Here is a 24,184-nt window from a genome sequence, read left to right as displayed (position 1 = left end):
GCAGCGTTTCTACAGAAATTCATTTGTAGCTGGCAAGAGACAAGAGCGAATGTTTTGCCGGAGCTGCGTGTGTCGGGCTTGCCTTAAGAGCCCGCGTTTCAAAGGGGATTGTGTGTGACGCTGTGTAAACAGGACAGGATGTGACAAGGGAAAAGAAATGCTTCCTGCTCTTTAATATTTAAAAGGAGTAACTGAAACAGAGCCAAGGAGCTTGCCTAGGAAAGGAATAGTGATGTTTATTCAAAGGCAAATAACGCCGAGGTGTCCTCATTAAGGAGAGTTTTGCTTTTCACAGTTTTTTTGAAGCTGGCAGTGGGCATGAATGTTGCTGTATTCTGTTGTGCTTGTGTGGAGTGTAACTTGAGCCATTACCTGGTACGTAGCTCTCTGTTGGTTACTTATGTTGGTTGACTTTCCCCCCTTTGGCTTGATTTTGTTACTTTCAAAATGCAGTCTAGGCAGACTGCCATGCAGGTTGGGAGGTTTAAGTAAAAACAAGGAATTAGAAAGATAACGTAGCATGTAGTGTACCAAGAATAAGATAAAAATTGCCCTGAATGCAAATACTCTTTAGGCCAAAATAATTCCATAAATGTTCACTTATATGTGGACAAATAAGAAAATATGTTTCTTATATAGGAATGCTGCATAAGAAAAGTTGGTTTCTGTTCCAGCCTTGGATTTTTTTATCTTTGAGGGCAATGGATTTATTACCTGGATAACAGTTCTGTGGCCACCTATTGTGATTTAATATCAGATTCTTTTTTTCTTAAAATTCCACATTGCTGCATGTGTAAGAACTGAAATTAAATTGACTAGCAATACTAATGAGACCTAGACAATATAAATATTTGAAACAAGCTTGGAAAGAGAAACTGTATGGCTTAAAAAGCATATTAAAAGTTTTGGCTTGTTAAAATCTGTATAAAATTGTTTATTTTAAAGCTAGTCCCATAATTTTTTGAAAGATGGACTCATGGTATCTAAAGCCTGGAGTGACTGTAGAGAGACGGTACCATGAAGCTATTTTACCTGGTTTTGTGACTGTATCATCCTGCTGGAAAAGAAAACCAACAGAAAAAGGAGTTTAGTCCCTCTTTCCAGAGAGGGTTTTTGGGGGGAATCGTTCTGTTGGCTGCTGGCAAAATGAAATAAAATTTCTGTGCTTTGGCCCTCGTCTGAACCTGCTTACCATACACCAAAGGCTTCCTTAAATTTTTTGGAAAGCATTTGCCAAACTTGAGTTGCAGAGAAACTCCCTGGTCTGATCTGGGCCTGCAGTGCCCACAGTTTGGCTATGAAGAACAGCTTGGGGGTTTCTTCATTGAGGGCTTCCTTTAGTCCTTGAGATTCATCCTTTTTCATGAGAAACAGCTTTGATACACCTTTAACAAACCCTGGATTTCTTCAGGGAGAAGCCTGTACAGAACTTTGTTGCTTCAAGGAGCACCACTAACACATGCTGCTTGAGGGTCAGAAGGAAACATGAAGTGGGTTTTCTAACAGAACAAATGCTAAGTTAAATTATTGTGTTTCTGGGAAAAGGGAAAAAATAGAAAATCTATATTTCAGCAAGCTGGGAAAAATCCTTTGGTTTCTTTGTGTAATGGATGGGGGAGCTGGATGTTAATCTTTCTATGAACTCCAGTGGCTGCCACATTGAAATCCACTATTGCAGATCCTATGCTTATCTTACACTTTCAACAAAAAATCAGATATGGTATTTCCAGAGACTGCAGGTTGTGATTGTCATTGCTGATGTTTGTGGATTATTTATAGGTGAATTTACTGGAAAGTCAGCAATTTAGTTGGATCACAGTTTGTAAGTAGCATAAAGTGAAATAAATGTCACTCTAATATACCATGTGGGGACAGCTAAGGATCTAGTAAATTGAGAAGTTTGCTGGCAACCAGGCAGCCTTCCCACTTACAAGCTGGACTTCAGGGCAATAACTAAAGCAAATACCATTCAAAGGGAAGAACTGAAATAACAACTGGAATATATTTCTTGAGGTCCTGAAGAGATAGTGTGGCAGGTAGATGTTGCTGGCTCCATCCATCTTATCACTCATTAGCTGCAGTAGGGTTAAAAGAGGCCTTGCTAAATTAAGGAGACTAATCATAGACATGTAAAAAAATGTTAGCAGCGTGTATTCTGGCACTTCTTACATTACATGGTGATCCTGTTAACACAAGCAACAAAATATATCCTGTGTAGCTGGGCTGCTACAGTAGTTTACAAAGAAAAGGCTGCCAGAATGGCCTGGTGTTTTACTGTTAGGTATTAAATCTAAATTAGAATAACTTTAAAAATATGTCCTGCCAGTAGGAAAAGATAAATGACTTTAAAATGTACTGTTATCATGTATACCCTAAGCATTTCCCTGGAAGAACTATGGACAACTCTGGTTTTTTATGGTCCGCACTTTTGCTCATGTGTAAAAGTATTGTTCATTCTCTCTCACTTTAAAACCTTCTGAATGTTGCCAGTTTTGGATGCATTTTAGGAGCAATTAATTAAGTGGATGGTGATATTCAGTCCTTATGCCAGGGTGGATGCCTGCTGTGAAAGATACATAAAGGTTGGAGTAGATGCACTTACTTTTGATCAGGTTTTAAATGCATGAGATGAAATTTCAGCAGTCTGCCTGCTCCTGATCCTCTATGAATTTTTTTGTGTTAGTGTTATTAGTATGCCTAAACATAGTATGATCAGTGTATTTCTGGGACTTTTTTTTATCAGACAAAGCCATTTACTCTGTACTACCATGAGCTTCTATTCTTGGTGATTTTTTTCTTTCAATTCTGGAAATGTAGAGTTGCATACTCTGGGAGAAACAGGACTTCCCGAAGAGCAGATGCCACCATGGTCAGTGATATCAGGTGTCTTCAAGGCCACCCTGGTTCTTCTGAGAACAGTTAGATGTTGTAAATACTGAGAATCAGGCTGCTTACAAATTCCTCTGGAAATAAAATGTCCCCCAGGAATGGAAACTCAAGACTGAGGAACAAGCCCTTTGCAGCACAGGTAAACTGTCCAAGAGGAAAAACTGGCATGTTGTGGCTACATTTGCACAGTATTTTTTCTTCCTTTTCTAGAAAGGAAATAGTATTAATGAAATACCCTCCTACAACTTTCTCTCCTCTAATCCCCATATTGGTGGAAGTACTAATGTAAAACCTTCAGGGATTAGCTCCCACCAGATAAGCTTCTGCAGGAGTTTTTTGTTGTTGTTATCTTGAAAGCAGATTTAATTTGATATTTAGTGCTCAAGTAATTGCCCAAAAATCAGATAGAGCCAAAGCCTAATTTCATAGCATCTGAGGTTTTTTTTTATCTTGAGTGTTACTCTGAGGAAATACTATGATATAGGTTAGTGTCTGGCTTTCCCAACATGCTTCAAACTAGCTGGACTTCCCATAAAAAGCAGGCTCTTCTCTTTACTTACTGCTTAATTCTCAGTCTGCTCTGTGTGGTCTGGGGAACAACTGATTTTTCTGCATCGTAGTCCAGAAGGTATTGCATAATAAAGAGATAAAATTGTTGCCCCATGAAGATTTAATCCTATTAATCAAATATGGAAGGATAATGTTTTTGCCTTGCATCTAAAAAAGCTGAAAATAAATTCTGATTGTGAAATACAAATTTGTTCAGAGATACTTCATTACTTTTTAAAGATAAATAATTTCCCTTTAGTTCACAAATGTAATCATTTACTTAAATTCTCTCAGCGGAGGTAAGAGCAATCCTTTATTACACAGAATACAGAAGACCTGATGTAACAGGGGACTGCTTTAGAACTACCCTACATGTTGTGTGTAAGCAAAGAACCTTCTCATCACTTAGCTTCCTCATTCTAATTCCTCATTCTAATTTCCATTCTGAAAAAAAAAATTAAAAAACAGGCTAGACTGGTATACGCAAAAATGTTTTTGTACAATAAGGTGAATTTACAAAAAATAAGTCAGTAGTTCCATTTCCTGTGCTTCCAAAGTCTAAAGGTTTTGTTTTTCTTATCAGAAGCTGACACATTGCACAGTCTTGAATACAAGCAAGCAGAAGAGCAGGCAGGTTTCTTCCCATATTTAACTTTTGAGAGAGATTTTTATCTGCTCTTGAATGCTCTCAATGAAAATCATTGTTTCTCTTCTTGGATGTGCTTTTGCAGGACTGCTCTGAAGGTCTTCACAGCTACTGAGGAAGGTGGACAACATCTAAACTTTTAAATTAGGAGAACCAGGCTAACAATCAAAGCCTGATTTCACCAAACTCGATGTCATTAATTTTAGAATAAAATCACTCTTAAAGAAGTATCACTAGAAGGTGGTTGTTTTGTTGGGTTGTTGTTGTTGTTTTGGGTTTTTTTGTTTTGTTTTGTTTTTTCTTTTTTAAGGATAAAGTGAATGTAAAAAGGTGGGAGGAAGTGAGTAGAAGTGCTAGGTTAGTATTGTACTCTCAATGAAAGGGCTCCCTTCTTGGGATGATGATGATTTATCTCCATTGTTGTGTGTCTTGTTATATGATTTTGAAGTGGGTGTATGCCTTAAAGGTGCTCTGGCCCTGAGAGGCATTTTTCATGCAACAGTGGTGTATTAGGGAAGCTGCCTGATGGATTTGTCTCACCTGACATCTCTAAATGGCAGGGCTCTGCAAAGTGATAAAACCAGCCTTATGGAGCCATTAGTGTCCATTAACATTGCCAAAAGGGAGTGGCTGCTGTTGCAGCTCCTGTGATGTCTACACTGAGTATTTTGAAGGTTTGTCTGCATCAAATCAAAAGTAAATCTAGTCTAGCCTTATAATTTGGATGATGGCTGACAGTGGATGTCTACAGAAGGGCATAAGAACAGATCAGAAATATCATGGTACTCTCCAGAATGCTCTTTCATATTTAATGATTTGTGCTTCCAGTTCTGCTTCTGGTAGAAGTGATGTCTTTCTATTTTAAAATATTTTCAATTTTTCTGCCATTAATTTTCCCTTCTCCCCTTGAATGCCTGTAAAATACTAACAACTGCAACATCCTGGGGCATTGGGTCTCACAGCTGAGGGGATGAAAGTGTATCCAGAACATTACTAGAAGGTTGAAAAAAAGGTTTCTCATCTGTAGCCAAGAAAAAGGAAGAGTAACAAGCAATAGCTACAAGTTGTGACTGAAAATAAATTGTGAATAAAATTTCACACCAGAGTACATCATGATCCACCTACCAAAAACCTACTGTTTGCTGTATCACCAGGCTTCCAAAAGCACTTAAATTATTTGGAATACATCTTAACAGAGTTAGAGAAGTTAAGTGCTTGAGACAGTGCAGAGTCTGATAGAATCATAGAATCATAGAATTGGCTGGGTTGGAAGAGACCTCAGAGATCATCGAGTCCAACCCTTTTACCACCGTTGCGGTTGCTAGACTGTGGCACTGAGTGCCACATGCAGTTTCTTTTTAAATAGCTCCAGGGACGGAGAATCCACTACTTCCCTGGGCAGCCCATTCCAATGCCGGATCACTCTCTCCGTAAAGACATTCTTTCTAATATCTAACCTAAATTTCCCCTGGCACAACTTAAGACCATGCCCTCTTGTCTTGTTGAAAGTCTGATATTCTGTATGTACCTGGTTTTCCTCCAGGATTTCTTAGTTACTTGTAACATCAGGGCCTAGAGCTGGTTACTTTACATACCCCTCTCATGGGCTTTACTGTTTTTTGCTTACTATTGTTTATTGTTTACTACAATCAACTGCACTTGTGAGACCCCACCTCCAGTACTGTGTCCAGTTCTGGTGTTCCCACCACAGGGAGAGAGATCTTTTGGAACAAGTTTAGAGGGGGGCCACAAAGATGATCGAGGGGCTGGAGCATCTCTGCTGTGGGGAAAGGGTGAGGGAGCTGGAGTTGCTCAACCAGAAGAGAAGATTCTGGGGGCACCTTATAGATAGACTCCTTCTGAAGTGTCAGGCAGTACTTATATCCACTCTTAGAGTTTGGAAAAGGATGCTAAAATCTGCTCCTTTTCTCTGACTACAAAAGATTCAAGTTATTTAGGCTACTATCTTGCACCTCTTTCTTTAAAAAAAATAGTCCTTTTCCAAATTAATGTCTGGCTATGAAAATTTATACTGTAGAAGGGTATTTCATGTCACAGATATGGTTAAATGGCAATAGTTGAATTGTATGAGATGCTAGGATATGGGCTGCCTGTGCTTGCACACAATCTGTGTTCTGTGTGGATGGTGCCTGTCACAGTAGAATTCTGGTACTTGGAAGAGGTTTCCAGGTGCTATCCCAATCCAAATGATAAAGGGGATGATTTAAGACAATATTGTTCACAGCTGTCCTGATGCTAGTGTTTTTTCCAGGTGCTTTTTAATTTAAAATACATCTGCGTTCATACGCTTACTGTTTTCTAAACTGTTTCCTAATTTGCTTTTCAGGTACTTAAAAATGTACCATTTTTCTGTAAAATGGTTGCATTTTCATATAGCAATGAATGTGCTTTGTATACCAGTTCAGCTTATGAGAGTCTTAAAATTGTGTCATGTGTGGTTCTAGTTTCTTCTTCTTTCATTAGCTGTTGCTTCATAACTTGTGATGCCCATTAAAGAGGGTGATCTTCATCCAGGAAGATATGGATGAGGGTCTTGTGAGAATGAAGCTTTGAAGATGTCTGACTGACATCAGTGCTGCATATTTGCTTATGAATAGCCTGCAAACACCTGTGTTGGAGCCTTGGGCATCCAGCCTAAACCAGCCATGTGTGATGAGAAAGAACCTGGGAAAGATGTCTAAGAGAAAGCTTAGGCGAGTTATTTTTGGTGATGGGGAATAAAGGTGGACAACTTCTAGTAGTGCTGTTCCTTTGCAGCTTGCATGAGGTACAAAACCTAGTACGTCAAGGAAAAACCTTAGGGAAAACCTGGGATGAGCCAGTGTAGCTGCTTGGTAGCAGGTCCCAAGAAAGGACTACTGGAAATCATCCTGCTTGGGAATATGGTGAGCTTTGCAGTCAGCTAACTGCATCTTAATGTGGCTGCAGTGGGACTGCTGTGGAAACACACAGTGGGAATCAAATCTTTTCTGCAGATAAGGCACAAGGTACAGGGAGCGCTTGGGCTCTGCTGTGGGAAGGCTTTAGCTTTTCCCCATAACAACAGTTCTTTAAATAGGAGCACTGGCATGCAATCAGCGAACGGGTGTCCTTGCTGAGGACTGGAAAGACGTGTTTACTGGGTGAAGTTTGGCCATTGGGTGTTTCCAAGTTCTGAACTGCTGGAGCTGAGTACTGGGAAGTCAAATGGAGTGAGTGACCCTGTGAGCGTGGAGGAGGACAGAGCCTGGCAGCCTGCACCCTCAGGTTCTGGGCACATCGAGTTTTCCATGGGAGCTCTGGGGTGGCTTTTTGTTACTCTTGTTCAGTCAGTTCAGGCTCCTGTGCTTACAACCATTGTGAAAACTCACAGATCTCCTTTTTGCCAAGGTTGCTCTGACATTGTTCCTGTTGCTGGTGCTGCCAGGCTACCTGCCCGATGCCAGCTATTTGTTTACCTACTCCCTGTGAAAGTTCAGGCTGTTGCATTTTTGCCAGCACAAAGAGCCCGCCTGAGAAAACCTCTGCACTTGCTACTTATCAGTTGAGCGAGGTTTTCTCTGAACCTTGAGACAATATTAAAAGCATCACTGTGTTTCTGAAAGACAGGTCAGTTCAGCAGGAGACTTCGCAAATGTAGAAGGTAGCACTGCAGCTGGGCTCTGGGCAAGAAAATGAGGTGGGTACTGTACAAAAGCTGAGGTAAATATGAAGATGCAGCAACTGATATTTTGCCTTTTAAACAATTTTGAGTACTGCAAAGTATGTGAGCCTGAATTCAGCCTGCTCAGAGGCTGGAGAGGGTCTTTTTCTACCCCCTTCTTCTTAGTCCCTCTCTCAAGATGTCTTTTTGGCAGAATGCTTACCTGCTCAAGCAACCTTTCTGTTGTGTGCTTTGCACTAAGACACAAATTCCTTCACTTTCTGCCTCCATTTGCTTCTTTAATGGTTACATTCCATCTGCTGTTTTTTTTTTTTTTTTTTTTTTCAGTTTATTTTCCATATGCTGCATCTGCTGGCAAGTAGGATTTTGAAGATTGAAAGAAAAGAATTCTAAATGTCTGGCAGTCCCTAAATTAATTTTGTAAAGAAGTTACGTAGCGTGTGGTGATTACTGGGTGCTGCCTTTTCCCTTGCTGATTTGAATGTAGTGCTGGGTCAACAAAATCCTACTGAAATAAATAGAAACAGAAGTGGGGGAACTTTACAGTGTGGTGGTCAACAGAGAATACTTGACTACGCTCCAGTACCTGATGTGTATCACCTCCTTAGGATGTGTATCCTAAGAGGAGCTGCAGATAAGATGGAGCAGAGATGCAGCACGGGCCAGATCCAGAGCAGTGTCTCAGCAATGAGTGGGGAGGATGGTCTCAGCAGTTCAGCCTTTAGTATCAAAAGCATTAAGCACTTCCTACTTGCTTTTGCTTTTCTTGCTCTTGCTCAGCAACTCTGAGAAAGATGTCTAAAGCATTTTTCAGTATACCTGATATCTAGCACTATGTAGAAAATTCTGGGCACATCTTTCCAAATAGATTCATGATTAATCTTCTGCTTTTCTTCTGTACTGCCTCTTATCTTGTGCCTGGAGGGGTCATATAGAGTCTCCATGGAGCACTTTTATTTCAAGTAGCATTTCAGAGCAGATGTTTGTGGAATCAGCAGCTATTTGATGTGCAGTTTTAATTATTTGTCAGTTCAGCTTGTTTTTGTTTGAGCCTGTGTATGTATAAAAGCTGAATAGAGATCTGTCAGCAAATAGGTCGCCCTAGAGAGTAAAAATGTACAGTTTTAAGGGTGACATTAACAGCACTAGGTAGGTAATCAGGGTAGGAGGATTTTCAGTATAGATGCTCTGACTTGCTCCTTTGGATGAAAAGCGTGCAATTTAAAATCCTTTTACTTAGGCCTGCACAACATCAAGCCCCTAAAATAATTACTTGGACCTACCTCATTGCAGATATTTTTTAAAAATAGCTCACCTGTGAATATGACATTTTATTAAACATGGAAAGGGCCCTAAATGACAGCACCAAGGCTGTCATTTAACCTCACCTGTGACAGTTTAATTCTGTCATTTCCCCTGACAGTCCCTTTTTTCTCCCAATGTCCTACCCCTTCACTCTGAAATCTTATTTGTGAGAGCATTGCCTGTCTGGTTGGGGATTTGTGGGTTTCCACTGCAAGCACTCAAATTGTCCTTGCACGTGCAGTAAGTCCAGTGTGCTTCGGGTGTGTTGGAATTTATTGTGCAAACCCTGACCCAAAATGAGGCAGTGAAAGCCTCAACTAAACAGCCTTAAAGCAGTTATCCCAGCTCAGCTGAGGGATGGCTGTGTGACCACACCAGCTCTAGCCTGTCAGGTCTTGTCCTTTGGTGTGTGCAAGTCCCCTCTGCATCCAAGGACAGGACAGCTGGGAGATGGGGTCAGTGGGGATGGGAGCAGGACTACTGGCACCACCAAAGGGTGGTGGAGAAGGGGCACTGCAGAGGCAAGCAGAAGTTGTGGGGATGGGGAGAGAGAAGAACAGGGGGTGCCACCCATAACCTCCTCTTCAAATTTGAAGTATAAAGCATTAGTGCATTGATGTCTTCAGAGGCCCACCCGTGTGTTTCAGTTGTTGACCCCATTATACACTTATGGTCTGAAGAAAGGAAGGAGGAAAAGCAACAAAGCATTGAACATGTAAATTGTTAAAGCAATTAAACATGTAAAAAACCAAAACAAGGCTTCCCTTTATAGCAGTGGCTTCTATTCCTGTTATTCCTGTGCCTTTAGCCATTGGAAGCTTTTAAAACAAACTTCATTCGTGACATCAGTGTCTAACAGTGGTACTGAAGGTGAGCCCACTGCTGTGCAGAAGAAATGCCAGAATTCAGAGCTTGTTTCTGACCACACTGCCCGGCCCTGCCACCTCACTGGCAAATATCCAAAAGGGGAAAGAGAAAGAATAACGCAGAGGGGATAAAACCAGCTTGTGTTTGTTGCTGCCTGACTTCCCACAGCAGTGCTGGAGGCAGGCAGGGAGTGCAGGCACATCAGCCAAGCTTGTGCTGGCTGAGCTGGGAAGCCAGGCTGCCCCAGACTGGCAGCAGTTGTGCTGCAGAAGCCTTGGCAAGCTAAACAAGGTGTATGCAGAAAGCAGAAAGAAATAGAATATGGTGGCAAAGGCATGAGTGCTGGAGGAGCTGAGAATGTCTTCAGCAGCCCAGCATTACATCCCCGTCAAACCTTTCAAGTTCTTTGCCTTCCAGGCTATGTCAAGCCATGTGTCAAGTCACAAGCTTTCAGGGAAAGGCATCTCCTCCACTGGATCACAAGATGGGGGAATGATTGTGGCTCCAGGCTGTGGCTGGTGGGGAGGAATCAGGTCCTAGCAGGGCTTTTTTGAGGGCAGACATCCCCTCTAGCTACAAGCCCACAGTGGAAGGAAGCTGTGGCTCTTCCAGCCCATGTGAGCTACAGCCTGGGCTATTGGAAGCTGCACTTGCTCTGTGGGAACTGCTGGGTCTGCATGGGTGTTGTGGGGAAAGGTAAAGGTGCCTTGTGAGGATGACTGAGGCCCCTTGATTCCTGGTGTGGGCATGGTCCCACAGTGACAGAGTTTATTTTTTGTTTCATCCCACTTGCTTTCCTGGTGCCAGAGTTAAATGAAGGACGTGGAGCTGGGTGATGGCTGTCACAGCCCATCTGGTCCTATATTTGTGTTCCCAAACTAGCCGTCATTCCCAGAATGTTGGCTTTGGATAATTCATTTCTGGGCTTTCCCACCTCTTATTTTCCAGTCAGTCTTATTTGCCATGACTGTGTTAGCTGGCCATTTTAGTTTGGGGTAATACAATAATTTTTTTCTTCTGCTGACCTGAAAACCTATTTTGCACAGCAGCCTGAATTGGACTACCCCCCCTTCAATCAACATATAGTAGGGGCTTCAATGCAGACCATTAATCTTAACCTAGAGTGTTTGGATAACTTATTTAATATTGGGGAAGGATATACCAGTATCTACCTATGATCTATAAATTAGCTGTGGTTTTTTTTTTGTAAATTACTATTTATGAGCTCCTTAAGAATATTAATTCAAGTTGTGCTCGGAACTGGGAAAATGATAAATTATTCAAAACTCATGATATTTACAGGGGATGATAACAGGGACTAGATCAGCCTTCCATGGCACTATAAAGATGGTATGTGCTATGTATTTTCTTCTCCATAACTTAGTTCACAAGTCAGCAGTGACACATAAAAGTCAGCAGCAATGATGAGGGGACCAAATTTCTAAGGCCAAATTTCTAAGGGCAATTTCTAGCCTGTTCTCTTTGTAATAAAAATAAACAAAACCAAGCACATAACAACAACCTCCACTCCCATCTCCCATGTCAAAAGACATACAATAAAAGTATTTGAAACAGGCTGGGAGTAACTGCTATGGGGGTAAAGTGCAAGACTTCACTGAACTACAAATCCATTTCCTCTTCACTAGGGGAAGAAAACCACATTCCCACATTCAACACATTAAGAGAACTAATCTCAAGGGAAATGTTATGACTTTTTCTTATTTTCCTTGCCACCATACCACTTTTTTTTTGTTGTTGTTGTTGTTGAAGAAGCAGGATTATTTGCAGAATGTCAGCAGGCAGCTTCTCAGAGTTAATTATAAGAGAGCTGCACTTTGAAGAAATCTCTCATTTGGAGGGGTAGATCCCTGTGAGATCCCTCCCTTGACTATGAGGTATGTTATGGGATCAGTTCTGATTTGAGAGTCTGAAGCCCTTAGTGGTGACTGTAAATGGAAATAGTAATATGAGTAATAATTTTTGTTCTGTTCTACTGAACTTGCATTTGATTCTTGACATGAGCAAGGAAAAGCAAGCAGGAAAGTGTTGACTGGGAGTCTGCCAGATTGGTTCTGGGGGTGCCACTCTTGAGTTTTCTCTCTTGAGTTTTGTCTTAACTGTGTCTGTGTTCCAGTGGCAGAAACAAAAGGCTTTGGATCTCCTTGTCGTGGGAATGAAATACGTTGCTTTTTGCAGTGGGGGTTTTCTAGGCAGTTTAAAAAGAAAACAAAGATGGCCCAGCCAAACAGAAAATAACACCCCTCCAAAAATGTGCCTGAAATATCTGGCCTTTTTTTAAACTGCAAATCCTGCTGTGCAGATGCTTCCTTCTTCTGACCTGCTGAATGTTGGCATGAAAATGGAACACACATTGTTCTCTCTCTTTGACAGTGTTCAGCACGTGTTGAGGGACTCAGAGGAGCAGTATTTTGGCATAAGCACCCAAAATCCTAACACACACTGTCTGATGTTTCATTTCAGGTTAAAAACTGGATTACAACATACTTTTTGCCCTGTGGGTATCACCCAGGGAAACCAGGCTGGATCTGCCTGATGTATTAAGGCCATCTGGCTAAATGATTGCTAAGTAGAAAGTGAATGATGGACGCAGAATCTGTATTTTTGACAGGAATTTATCTTACATTTCAATCATACTAAATGATCATTAAAGGAATCTATCTCATCAGTCCAAGAATGGAATAAATATTGCATTCAGGAAAATGTGCTTAAAGAGCTTAGAACATCTTAAACTTCCAAAATAACTATATCTGTCCTAATTAAATCAGGGTGGCACAGACAGTATTTAAACCCCACATTTTTTCTTCTTGATGCAAATGGACCTTTGTGTCCTTTTATTTGTAGGAAGCTTTGTTAGCCTCAGTTAGCTGAAATACTTGCATATGATTTGTTTTTTCAAAAGAAAAGATACACTGTATTTAGAGATGCAAATACTACCTTGTCTGCAAAAACCACCAGCTGTTCTACTGGAAGACAAAGCTAATTCTATGTTGCTTTACTTCAGTAGGGTCTCTGTATTCACAGGCATCTTATTAGCAACCTTCTCTGCTTAGCTGAAAAATACCAGATGCCAGATTTTTTTCCTTTGGTAATAGCCTAGAAAAATCTAAATTGATCTGTGATTAATTTTTTTTTTTAATAAGAGAATAGATTAACTACGAGAATACACCTTTGTGTTAATATTTGTACAAAAGTTGAAGAGACTGTTAGCTTTGAGTCTCGTGTTCCTTGAATCTGAATGCACTAATTGCTGCCTTAAATATTTTACCTAAGTCTGAGTCAGGTAAAATGTGCAGCTCTGTAGCAGGAGAAACTGCTGCTGGTTTGTGTGTCAGTAGCATAGATTTCTGAAGAGCTTCTTTGCTTCTGCTTTAAACATCTGGAGAGAGACAAAGAGCGTTTGTGTGCTCTTTCGTTGTTGCTGAAAGTTGGAGCAGGGAAGAATTGTGTTCCAAGAAATACTCTCGAGTCCTGGAAAAATCAGGACGGGCTCGTTTAGCATCGGGCTTTATCTCCTTCATTAACGAAAGTGCTTTCATTTCATCCGTGGCGACCGTCCTGGCAATGGACGTTACGTAGTATTTACTCTCCCCTTCAGAGTTAAATCCTTTTTTTCTGATTTCCGAGCAATATTTGCATATGTATTTCTTAGCTGCATTGACATGCCAGCTGCACAGTGGTAGCTGTCTCCGCCTGCTAATCCTGTAAAAACATTCTGGTGCCCAAAGCCTCGAAACAGCTGATTGCTGAGTAGGGAGGGAAAAAAAAAAAAAATAACCCAGCGAATCTCGGTGCAGCTCTCTGCTGCATCCCTATCCCACAATCCCTTGCACCATTTGCTGCAGTCTTTCTACCCAGGCTGAGTGAGAAAAAGATGTGCTAAATAAAGATTGATTGGTTTGAATCCTGAAGGGGTCTCCCCCTTGTAAATGACCCGAGGGGAAAGAAAAAAAAAAAAAAAAAATTCATGACGACTTCACTGGGCCTCCTCTTATTCTTCCATTTTTCTTTCCACCTGTCCTCTTCATGGAATGGAACGGCATTGCTCAGAGCACAAAATACATTGTGACCGTGCTGGTGTAGGGATTCTTAATCAGTTTTACGCGTGAGGCTTGAAATATCAACAGATGATGGTTTGCTCGCTTGGATTACTGTGGAACTGCAGCTCCGTCCCTGCAAGGATTTTATCCTCAGCACTGCACTGATTAAGCTATTTTTCTACAAAGATGGGTAGGTCTAAAATGCTCAAGTTTGCTGACTGCTATTCCTGGTGGCTGCTGCTGGGTTTCTTCTTCTGTTTTTGGCCCCTGGTTGTCCCATTATGCTTGTGCATGCTCTAAGAATGAAGAGGGTTGCTGTATTTTCAGCAAGGCACCGAGCTGATTGCAAGAGTGGGAGAGAAAGGATTGCAAATTCAGCTTATCGAGCCTTTTACACAAGAGGACTTTGTGGCAGCTATGATTATTAATTTGCTCAGGACGTTCTGTGTCAGCTAATTTTGGGGCAGCTTCTAGAAATGGCTTGAATCTGTTCTTTATTCCTGAAGACTGTGGACAGGCTATATATATGTTTTAAAGACTTTTAAACCCCAGCCCCCTCTCTGGTCCTTGAAGCAACATTATTGAGGTTCCCCACCCTTTCTTACGCCTCTCAAGGCCTGACTGATCCTTTGTAAACGTTGCCATTGGAAACCTTTTCATTCATAATACATGAATAGACCCTCTGGGTTGTGAATACCATTGATAAGGGGAGGATGAACAAGCTGCGAGCAATTTGTGCCCCTCAGGCTGTACTTTCAGGCTAGTTGCAGCTCTGGATGGGTGGAGTTCACTGATAGCAGTGTATCAGCATCAGAGGATTCTGCACTTTTAGGAACAAATCCTGGGAATTTAACAGTCAGTTATAAGTTTCCCAAATGTTGTGTTTTTTTTTTTTCTCTGTTAGTTATAGCCACAGAAAGTAATAGTGAATTTGGTAACTGTTGAGGAATTTCAGAGCTCGTTTGAAGGTACCTGTAGCAAGGCTGAACCATCGCTTCATTGATCTGAAACAACTCCTTTGGAACTGTTATTTGCTGTACCCTGACTTTTTTTTTCTTTTTCCCTTTTCTAATACTAGAGGAAATTCTATTCCTATGGGTGGGGCTGCACCCTGACTTTCGTTCCTAAAGGTTTGCATGTGTAGCAAGCAGCACATGGCTTTCCACTACCTTAGAGAGCCATTGTTATCTCCCCTTTGCTGTACAGCGAATTTTTGAATGAAAAGCAATAGGAAAAAGAACAATGTTACTTTTGGGATGGCTCAAAGGGATGACAAAGGGTTATACCTTTCACAACCCATTTCTGTGCTTGATTTAGCAAACCTTGAACGAGGCTTCCAGCGTGTGCTTCTTACAGATATAAATGGGTGGGGTTCTGTGTCTTGTGTGCTGCAGCGTTTCACAAACCTTAAGCTTTGCGTGTTTAAATTATGAAGTATGAATATACAGAGTAGTGATTCTTAGGCTTATTTTCAAATCTCATATTTCAGCTGCTTTTTATTAGGTTGTGAAACGGAATGAACCTCCAAAAAAGAGCTCTGGCAGTTTCTGAGCTCAGAAGATGCTACTACCAAAAGAATGTTTTTTCTTGTAGAAATAGTGTTACTTTGTGAAATCTCCTGCTGGTAATACACCTGAAACTTACCTTGCTGTTTTGTGGAATTGCTGGCTAGCATTGCAGTAAATCAGGGTAAAAGCTGTGTTTGGCCAGATGCAAAAGAATCATCTAAAATCTCCAGCTTTTCAGCAAATAGTCTTTGATTGTGCAGTTGCTTTCATTGAGGGGCAAAACTGTCCTTCATGTAGCTATGTCTCATCACATTCATCAGAATTGTATCAGAGGTGGAGTTGGCTTGGGGAGGCTGCAGAATCCTGGAAATTCTATACTCAAAAAGCTTTTTAAACTGAACCACTTGTGTAGTAAGTTGATGTACTTGGTAGTGGCCGAAGCCTGAAAGGTACTAATGAAAGTCTATTTTCAGGGTTATGATTTAAATCAGAGTTATGTAAATGCAGGGAATGGGTCACAGTCATGGGCTTCTGAATTCCAGACAAAACAGAAATACTGAAATCACTTGTTTCTGAATTGTTAGTTGTTTCTTTCATTAACAAAGCTTAAAGTGTGAATATTTGAAGATTAAAGTAGCTGACTCGAGCTTTGTGTTTGAAATGCTAAGGATCACCAGATTTTGCACTGAGACTGAGGGAATATAAAGGACTAAGATGAAGATCAGATGAAATCAATACAAAAATTTGCAGGCAGCAGATTTTTTTTGTGTAAACACTAAAAAATAGATAAGGGCTGAACTTGATGGCAGAAAGATGAAATTACAAAAAATACCTGGTTGTTAGAGAACTTTCCTCTCTTAAATTATAGAATCACAGAATCATAGAATGTTTTGGGTTGGAAGGGAATCTAAAGACCATCTTGTTCCCACCTCTCTGCATGGGCAGGGACACCTCCCACTAGACCAGGGTGCACAAAGCCCTATCCAGCCTGGACTTGAATACTTCAAGGGATGAGGCATTTACAAATGGCAGGCAGCATTCACTGGAGACCTATTCTTTCATATTTTCAGTACAATTTTATAATTATTTTTATTATTTCTCCTTAGTCTATAACAAAAATTTATACAGTTCATAAGCTATCAGTGTCCTTCTTATCAAAGAAGTCTTCCTGCTTCTGATCATCCTGCTTGTTTTGTTTGTGTCCCCACCCTAAATTTTGGGTAAGAAGAGTAGGAGGCAAATACAGCTGCATTAGGGTGAAATAAATTCTTTTGAATAAGTTCTTTTGAAACACATCACTGAAGTTCTGCATGTTATACTGCCAAATGCATGAATGCATTGGTGCATATTTAATTGCTGCTCCTCCTACTCTCTTTTGTGAAAACTAGGTATTTTTGTTCCACTTCTTGTAAAGCCATTTTTAACTCAAGCTTTTAAAAGGAACATGGGTTCCTAACTGATCTCTGAAGGTTTGTGTGTGATTTATTTAAATAGGTAAAATTAATTTGTGTTTATTTAGTATTCATATTTTATCTTAATATGGAGAAAAGTTCCTGAAGTCATGCATTTTTTGGGTCTTGAAAATGCAATTTTGTGAGTATTATAGCAATTTTTAACCATGCAGATTCCCGTTTCTTGGAAAAAAGGGAACAAAGAAAGGAAGCTGCTGTATTTTTCGTCGGATTACATGTCAATTACTGCTGCTCTTGGGTATTTTAGTTGTGAATAACTTTATGCTGCTATGACTTGGTGGCACAGAGGTGATTCCCCAGGAAACTGTTTTGAGGAAAGTCAGTACAGTGTGATCCAGAATCACTGTCATTATCCTAGAAATAGCCATTTGCTCCATGTAGTAAGTAAACCATACCTGCACAGCTAAATACACAGCTCAGGAAGAACAGCATGAGTTCAGCTCTGCCTGACTAGTGTGCCATGCATTCAGCACAGGAAAAAAAAAATCTGGTGTAATGCTGCCAATAAAATACTCCAGGTCATGCAGGTCAGTGTAGGATGGAGTGACCTCTGGATGAGCGCAGTCGGCACGAAGATGGAGGGCTTGTTATTTCTGTCTTGGGAAGCCTGAGCTGCCCTGAAGCCTAACATCAAATTGTCTGAGATGGATGACTAAAAACTAGGGTAGAAAATGTTTAGGGGGAAGTTACTACCTGCAGTGAAGGAGCCCCTGTTTCACTGTGGCTGTGGGGTGACTGGCAAGAAGTGCTGTGAGAGGGACTCTTTGATGGGCTCCCCAGGGAGCCAGCCTGGTAGAAATGCTGGTGGAGAGGAGGTCTTGCTGGGCCACCCAGCCAGGGCCTTTGCTTGTCAAGTTTTCTTGAACTATTTTAGCAAGCAGTTTACTTTTCTCTGAGGTTGCATCCTTCCTTTTCCTCCCACCTTCTCTTCCCACATATTCGTTCTAATGTCTATAATCTGGTTCTTCAGCTGAAAAGAAAACGACTTTTTTCTTTCTCTTTGCCTTCTTCCAGGACAGGAGGAGTTCCAAGCCTTCTGGCATTCCTTTAACCTGCAATTTTAATTCTGTCAATACACTGTTTTCTTACCCTTTTACTTCATGCTTCATATGCCAGGATTAAGAAGATTGTTAGTCCTAGAAACATGATTCTTACTACTCTTTCTGCCCAGAATGCCTTTTTTGTCTTACATTTAATCATTTGGATGTGCTTTTTTATCCTTCACACTACCTCTGCTGATGCTGAGCAGCTAGTAGTTGCTGCTTCTTTGCTGATTTCTTTTATTGTGAGAATTTTCATTTCACCTACCTTACCCCTCTTAGTGATGCAGAATTTCAGCACTCCCACCCTAGGGACTGGCGGGTTCTGGAGGTTCCTTTTGGGGGCTTCCTGAAGTCCAAACCTGCTGTGTTTTTGGCAACATCAGCAGTGATAAGGGGAAAAAACTGTTGGGTGAACCATTTTCTAACTCTGTGATGCAGCCATTTGGTTGTCTGGTGTAGTTCCAGTTTAAGCATTTTGCCAGTGATATTGTAGATATAGGAAATTCTGTGTTTGTTTGCACTGGCTGAACCCAGTAGTGCAAGAACATTTTTATTGTGGGATTTCTTTAAAACCAGGCAGCCCTGTAACTGTTTCAGTCCATAAGCAACATGCTTGTATAGAATGCATGTTCAGACAGAGGGGGTATGTGGGGTATTATAGACTTGGCTGACTGTGTCTTGGGCTCTCATCACTGATAATCTATTTTAGAAGTTTAATTCTTAATTATTTTGGTTTTACATGGCAATATGAATTCCTGCATAAGGATGAAACGTGAGCGAATTAGGCTTTTATTTTATTATTTGATGGAGTTGATGAGTCTTTTTTTTTTTCCTTCTCTTTTTCTTTTCCCCACTCCAGCAGTGTGCAGGCTAAACGGGAACAGGACCCATATGTCAGTGGTCTAGGATGGCCAGTGAAGGCTCCAACATCCCAAGCCCTGTGGTCCGTCAGATTGACAAGCAGTTTCTGATTTGCAGCATATGTCTGGACCGCTACAAGAACCCCAAAGTACTCCCCTGTCTGCACACTTTTTGTGAGAGGTAAGTCCTTTCCTCTTGCTTCTAACTAGGTATTTGTCTCTTACAACAGGCACAGAACTCTGCACCCTTTAGTGGACAGTCTTGTCATGCAAAGGCCCAATAAAGTCTGGAAAGATGCTAGAAATGTAGAAAAACACTGTAGAAAAACATTTGTTTCAGGCAAGAAGAGTAGACAGAAGCAAGTTATTTGCAGTAGTCTCACCCTGTATGCAAGAATAAATAAAAAGTAAATTAAATTAAGCTAATGAATACAGTTACAACGCTGTGAAAGATGATGGAAGTCAGAATTTGGATCTCAAATTAATAGCCTCAAATTTATACCGATCAGTCTATAATTAGAAACAATAAAAACCTTTCTTTGTTGATTTACCAAGTAGAGAAATAATTATCCCATCCTTCAATGTCCAAGGGTTGGACATGATACATACATTATTAATAAGCAGTGCTTAAGTGTCTTCATTATTCTGCAGCTTGGTTGACTGAAATGGAAAAACTCTGAAAAGAGATGTGATAAAACAGCAAACAGCCTTCTACTGCATTCAGCTGAATGAACTGAATATACCTAGTGGTACTTAAATGTTATGTTATCTATCAACTGGTGGAGAGAACACAGCATCTGCAGAAAAGTTATCTGAAGAATTGTTGCTTAGAGTTCTTTATCTGATGATGGGATGCAGCTCTGTGGATTATATAGTGAGTGCCATAAGAATTATAATAGGTTTTATTCTGTGTTAACATTTAGTTCAGGAGATTGCTGTGCATGTCTGCACAAGAAAAATGATGGATTTCAGAGTGTCTCAGATGAAATGCTCTTTTGTAGAAGAATAGGAAGTCCCACCTTTACTGAGGTTAGCAGTGAAACTCTCACTGAAGCTGGTGAAGTTAAGATTTTTACCACCATTTCTTAAGTTTCTTGACTTCATTTCACATGTAAATTCTAAGGTCAGCTTCTGATTTTCACTGTAATCCTCTTATGCTGATCAAGTTATGGAGAGAGGCTGGAAGAACTCTTCCAGTCTACTGCTGATGTAGAAAGCCAAAGCTCTCCTTTCACAGAGCCCTTACTGGGGGTGAAGACGGGAGCTACTAAGGGAGGATGAAGAAGGGTGCTATCAAACCCCACAGAAGTGGATAAGTGCTGTGTAGCAGTATGAGGTTATGCTTGCTTAGTTAGCAGCTCATGAGGAGTTGGGTGTAACACTGCTCCCCTTTTATGCTTCTGAAAAGCCTCACCCTGCAAAGCTTCCTGTGCTTATGGGGCTATGGTGAGTGACCAATTGCAGTTAGGTGTTGCATACCCAGCAGCTGTTAATTTGATTTTCCAAACCAGAAGTGGCACTAACAATTACCTGGACCAGTCTGCTTCATATTTTTGATCACAGAACCTTTCTGTCAGATTTACAGTCTCTGAAAAACAATTTTACTAAACCACCCCTTCCAACAAAGCAAACCCTCCAAAACTCCCTTTAACATAAACTGTGATAACCCAGACCATGCTTCTCTGTGTAGTAGAGATCTCTGTTGGTTCTGGCTACCTGCCAAATAACTTTCCTAATTGAAATAAATGCAAACATTTCTATTGGTTTCATTGGGACCAGGTTTTAGCTCTGAAACACTAAACCCACAAATAAAAGTTAATGAAGGAAATTCTATTGGAAAGACAGAGGGTCAGCCACCGGTTACTGAGTTAAAGTCAGAGGCTTGGATACTTGTTGCAGTAACTTTATGTCTGCCAAACTTTATCTGATAGTTTATCATTTTTACTGTCCTGTGAGTTGGATGTGGTAGATTCCAGGAAGCATGAATCCACTCCAGACAAATATCTCAAAGAAAGGCACATAACTCTTGTAATGATGTAGCTTACAGAACTCCTTTTCATGTGTCAGAGGATAAAAAGATTTAAAGGGGGAAAAAAAATCTCCAGAACCCCTTTATTTCTGAAACCTGGTGAAGTATCTTTCCTTGTATAAGTAGGATCAGCACTATTTCAGACCAGTTCTTAAAGTGAAGGGAGGTTTATTTCTCTTTGATGATACTTTGCCTCTCTCTTTCTCCTCTTCCACCTCCCTTCCCCATAGGTGCTTACAGAATTACATTCCAGCCCATAGCTTAACCCTTTCTTGCCCCGTGTGCCGCCAGACCTCCATTCTGCCAGAGAAAGGGGTTTCTGCACTCCAAAACAACTTCTTTATCACCAACCTGATGGATGTCCTGCAACGAACACCAGACAACAGCATTGAAGAGTCCTCCATCTTGGAGACTGTCACTGCTGTTGCTGCGGGCAAACCACTCTCCTGCCCCAATCATGATGGAAATGTAAGTTGAGATGGACTCCTGTGGTGTGTACAGTTACTGATATGTACTGACTGGTTGGGTTTCTCGTGGTTATTTGGTTCTAAAAGGATACTGAAGGAACTGGAATCACACTATTTCTTTGATTTTATAATATGTCAACAAAAGACAAGTGATTCTTAAAATTTCGCTTGAATGTTTTTTGTGGGGCGTATTAAAGTAGTCAGGGTATTATTTCATCTTACCAATCATCCTCTGTGATACTGTCCTTCAGCACATCTGGTCAAAACTGTTGTTCTGCAAGTGCTCAGCCTTGTGCTTTTGCCTCCTTGGGATGGGTTTCCATAGCTCTCTTACTTGTAGACTCAACTATTGCTGTGGGAATGTGTGAGCATCAGGGACCATATATGCTTAACTGACCTGCACCCTAAGGCAGTTTAAAAATCTATGTGAGTATGCTAATATAGAGCCAAGTAAAAGGGAGTCCTAGATCAGGATGCTTTGAGTCAGCACAGGCTAGAAACAGAGAGCTTCTCTTTATCCTGCAGTGTTTTGTGCATCTAATGTATCAGTCCTTAGAGACTGTTTTGTTTTCTTCCCCAACCTATTTTTTTTGCCCAGCATCCCCACACCCCTCCTCAAATCATACCAGTGTGTTCATTGGCAAGTGCCCCTAACTGAGGAAGTGTCCCCAGGTTACTACAAGAATAGCTGTGATTCTGCTTACCTCACCATTTTCAGTGTTAACCTCTGTGGCTTCATGGTAGCCATAGGAGCTCCCATTTCATAGCCAGGCTTATGCAAACAGGTAAGTAGACCACATTGCAAACCTGAGCAGCACTGTGTTGTAAAGTGAATGTACCAGTCTTTTAAGGTAGCTTTCTGGTAAAGTTTTATTTGATACTCAGTTTAGGTATGTCAGTTGCATAAGAATAATTCAGCTAACAGGTAGTGATTTCTTTGGAGAGAAAGCACTGAGTTCCTTCTCCTTCACTGGCCTGCTAGAATTAGGTGGACTTGTGGAATTGATTTGCTTGTACAGTCTGGTTGATGAATAACTGGTGTAACTTTTTTAACGTGTACTATATCTATCTGTGTGTGGTGGTTACTGATTAACACATTCCTAGGTTTTATTTGCATGTGATTGGTTCGCCTCAAAATGAATCATAGTTCTTTCCTGATATACCACTTGTTATAGGAGCCATTTGGTTGTGGAATGTAGAAAAAAATTCAAAATGAAGAAGGTATTATTTGTTTTGCCTTTTACATTATCAGCTGATGATACTTTTGTAGAGCTCAGAAAAAAATGGTTTGCCTACAGTTAAGTATACTTTGCCTTAGACCTCTCTGAGGACTCCTATCTAGGAAAAGGTGAGTTTGTTAGGCCTCTAAAACAAACTTACTTGGCTTGCCTTGAAACATAGTGTGCCTTTTAGGATGTTGAGTGTTGCATGATGGGAACCTCTTCCTACTTCAACAAGTATCTGGGAGGGTTGGGGACAGGCTGAGGATAACTCCAATGTGAAGCTTTGTGGTTATATAACTATGTGGTTATTCAAATGTGGTTTTAGATCAAGAAGACTTGTGATTTGTGATAGCCTTTTTCTTGAGATCTTGGAAGAAACTTCCCTTCTTCTTGAACTTGGAAGGGCTGGGATGAATGTGCATTTGGTTTGTGAAATCTAATTCAGAAGTACCTGTATCCTTGATAGTGCCAATTACAAAGTTTCTGTAAATTCAGTTAAATTACAGTTGTGAAAATATACATGGGTCTCTCATTAGATCATTGTGCTGAAATATGCTCATCTGGGTTAAGGTGGGAGTTTGTGGATAGGATTTCAGAACCAGTAGTTACTAATTCACCCTTCATGCTCTCATTGACTTCAGTGGAAATACAGCTGAAGTCAGTGTTGGATGCTATAATATACCCTACCCAAGGGCCACCATCAATTTGGGCATGAAGAGCTCAGGCAAATGTTGTTTGTTTGGTTTTTTTTCTGAGATGTTTTATAAAGCAAACTTTTTATCATGAAACACTTTCTGGGAGTGTCACAAAATGTGATGTTCATGTTGGCCACTGAAGGGAGAGATGAAAAGCCAGTAATACCTGTCTGTCTGTAGTACCTGATTAAGAAATACTAGACAAAATCCTAGGAAATCAGCTTGTCTAGGCACTTAGAGCCTGAATCATATTAATATTAGTTTTTCTTTCTCCTTCAGCTAAGGCACAATCCAAAGATTTTAGTAGGAAATGAAAGCTGCTTCACTCCAAACATTTTTAACTTGACTAAAGCAAGGGAAAATATTTTTGCTGAGACATAGACATTAGGTCTTTGTGGTCTGTTGGCTTTTACCATTTGAGCTTATGTGATTCTCTGGTGCTTGACTAAGAGGAAGAAATGTGCTTGAATTCAGGGGCTTTCAATACAGTCCCCCCAGAGCCTCTCCCCTCTGAGAAATGGTTGTGTTATGGTCTGGGCAAGAGGACTGTGGGAGGGGAGCTGGCTGAGAGGCAGCAGGTAGTGGGAAAAAACTCCTTTTCTAACTGGCAACCTGTCACAAGTGGCATTCCCTGGGGACTGATATTGGGCCCAAAGTTGGTTAATATTTTCATAAGTCATCTGGATGTTGGGACCAAGTGCACCCTGATGAAGTCTGCAGATGACACCAAGTTGAGTGGGGAAGAGGACACTCCAGAGGGAGAGTCTCCCCCTAGGAAGGTCTGGACAGGCTGGGAGAGTGGGCTAACAAGAACCTTATGAAGCTCAATGTGGACGAGTGCAAGGTCTTGCAACTGGGAAAACATAACCCAGGAGTGCAGCACAGACAGAGGTCCACCTGGCTGGAGTA

The 24,184-nt window shown here is 40.9% G+C and overlaps 1 protein-coding gene across 10 annotated transcripts in view; it reads left to right on the top strand.

Annotated features, from left to right (window-relative positions):
- Nucleotides 1-24,184, top strand: part of TRIM2 (tripartite motif containing 2) — a 121,034-nt gene that overhangs the window by 62,867 nt on the left and 33,983 nt on the right. For 3 of the 10 annotated variants that reach the window (XM_030449592.1, XM_030449585.1, XM_030449587.1), the window contains 2 exons: nucleotides 18,861-19,042; nucleotides 21,121-21,358. In XM_030449592.1, the coding sequence (XP_030305452.1) occupies nucleotides 18,909-19,042; nucleotides 21,121-21,358 (372 nt within the window). In that variant the 5' untranslated portion in view covers nucleotides 18,861-18,908. Of the gene's footprint in view, nucleotides 1-205; nucleotides 376-2,975; nucleotides 3,029-13,843; nucleotides 14,169-18,860; nucleotides 19,043-21,120; nucleotides 21,359-24,184 lie in introns of those variants that run through there. The other 7 variants (XM_030449591.1, XM_030449586.1, XM_030449590.1 and 4 more) reach the window with 6 other exon arrangements.

Source organism: Calypte anna, chromosome 4A, assembly GCF_003957555.1.
Source record: "Calypte anna isolate BGI_N300 chromosome 4A, bCalAnn1_v1.p, whole genome shotgun sequence".
Lineage (NCBI taxonomy): Eukaryota > Metazoa > Chordata > Aves > Apodiformes > Trochilidae > Calypte > Calypte anna.
This window is presented reverse-complemented; position numbering and strand designations above follow the sequence as displayed.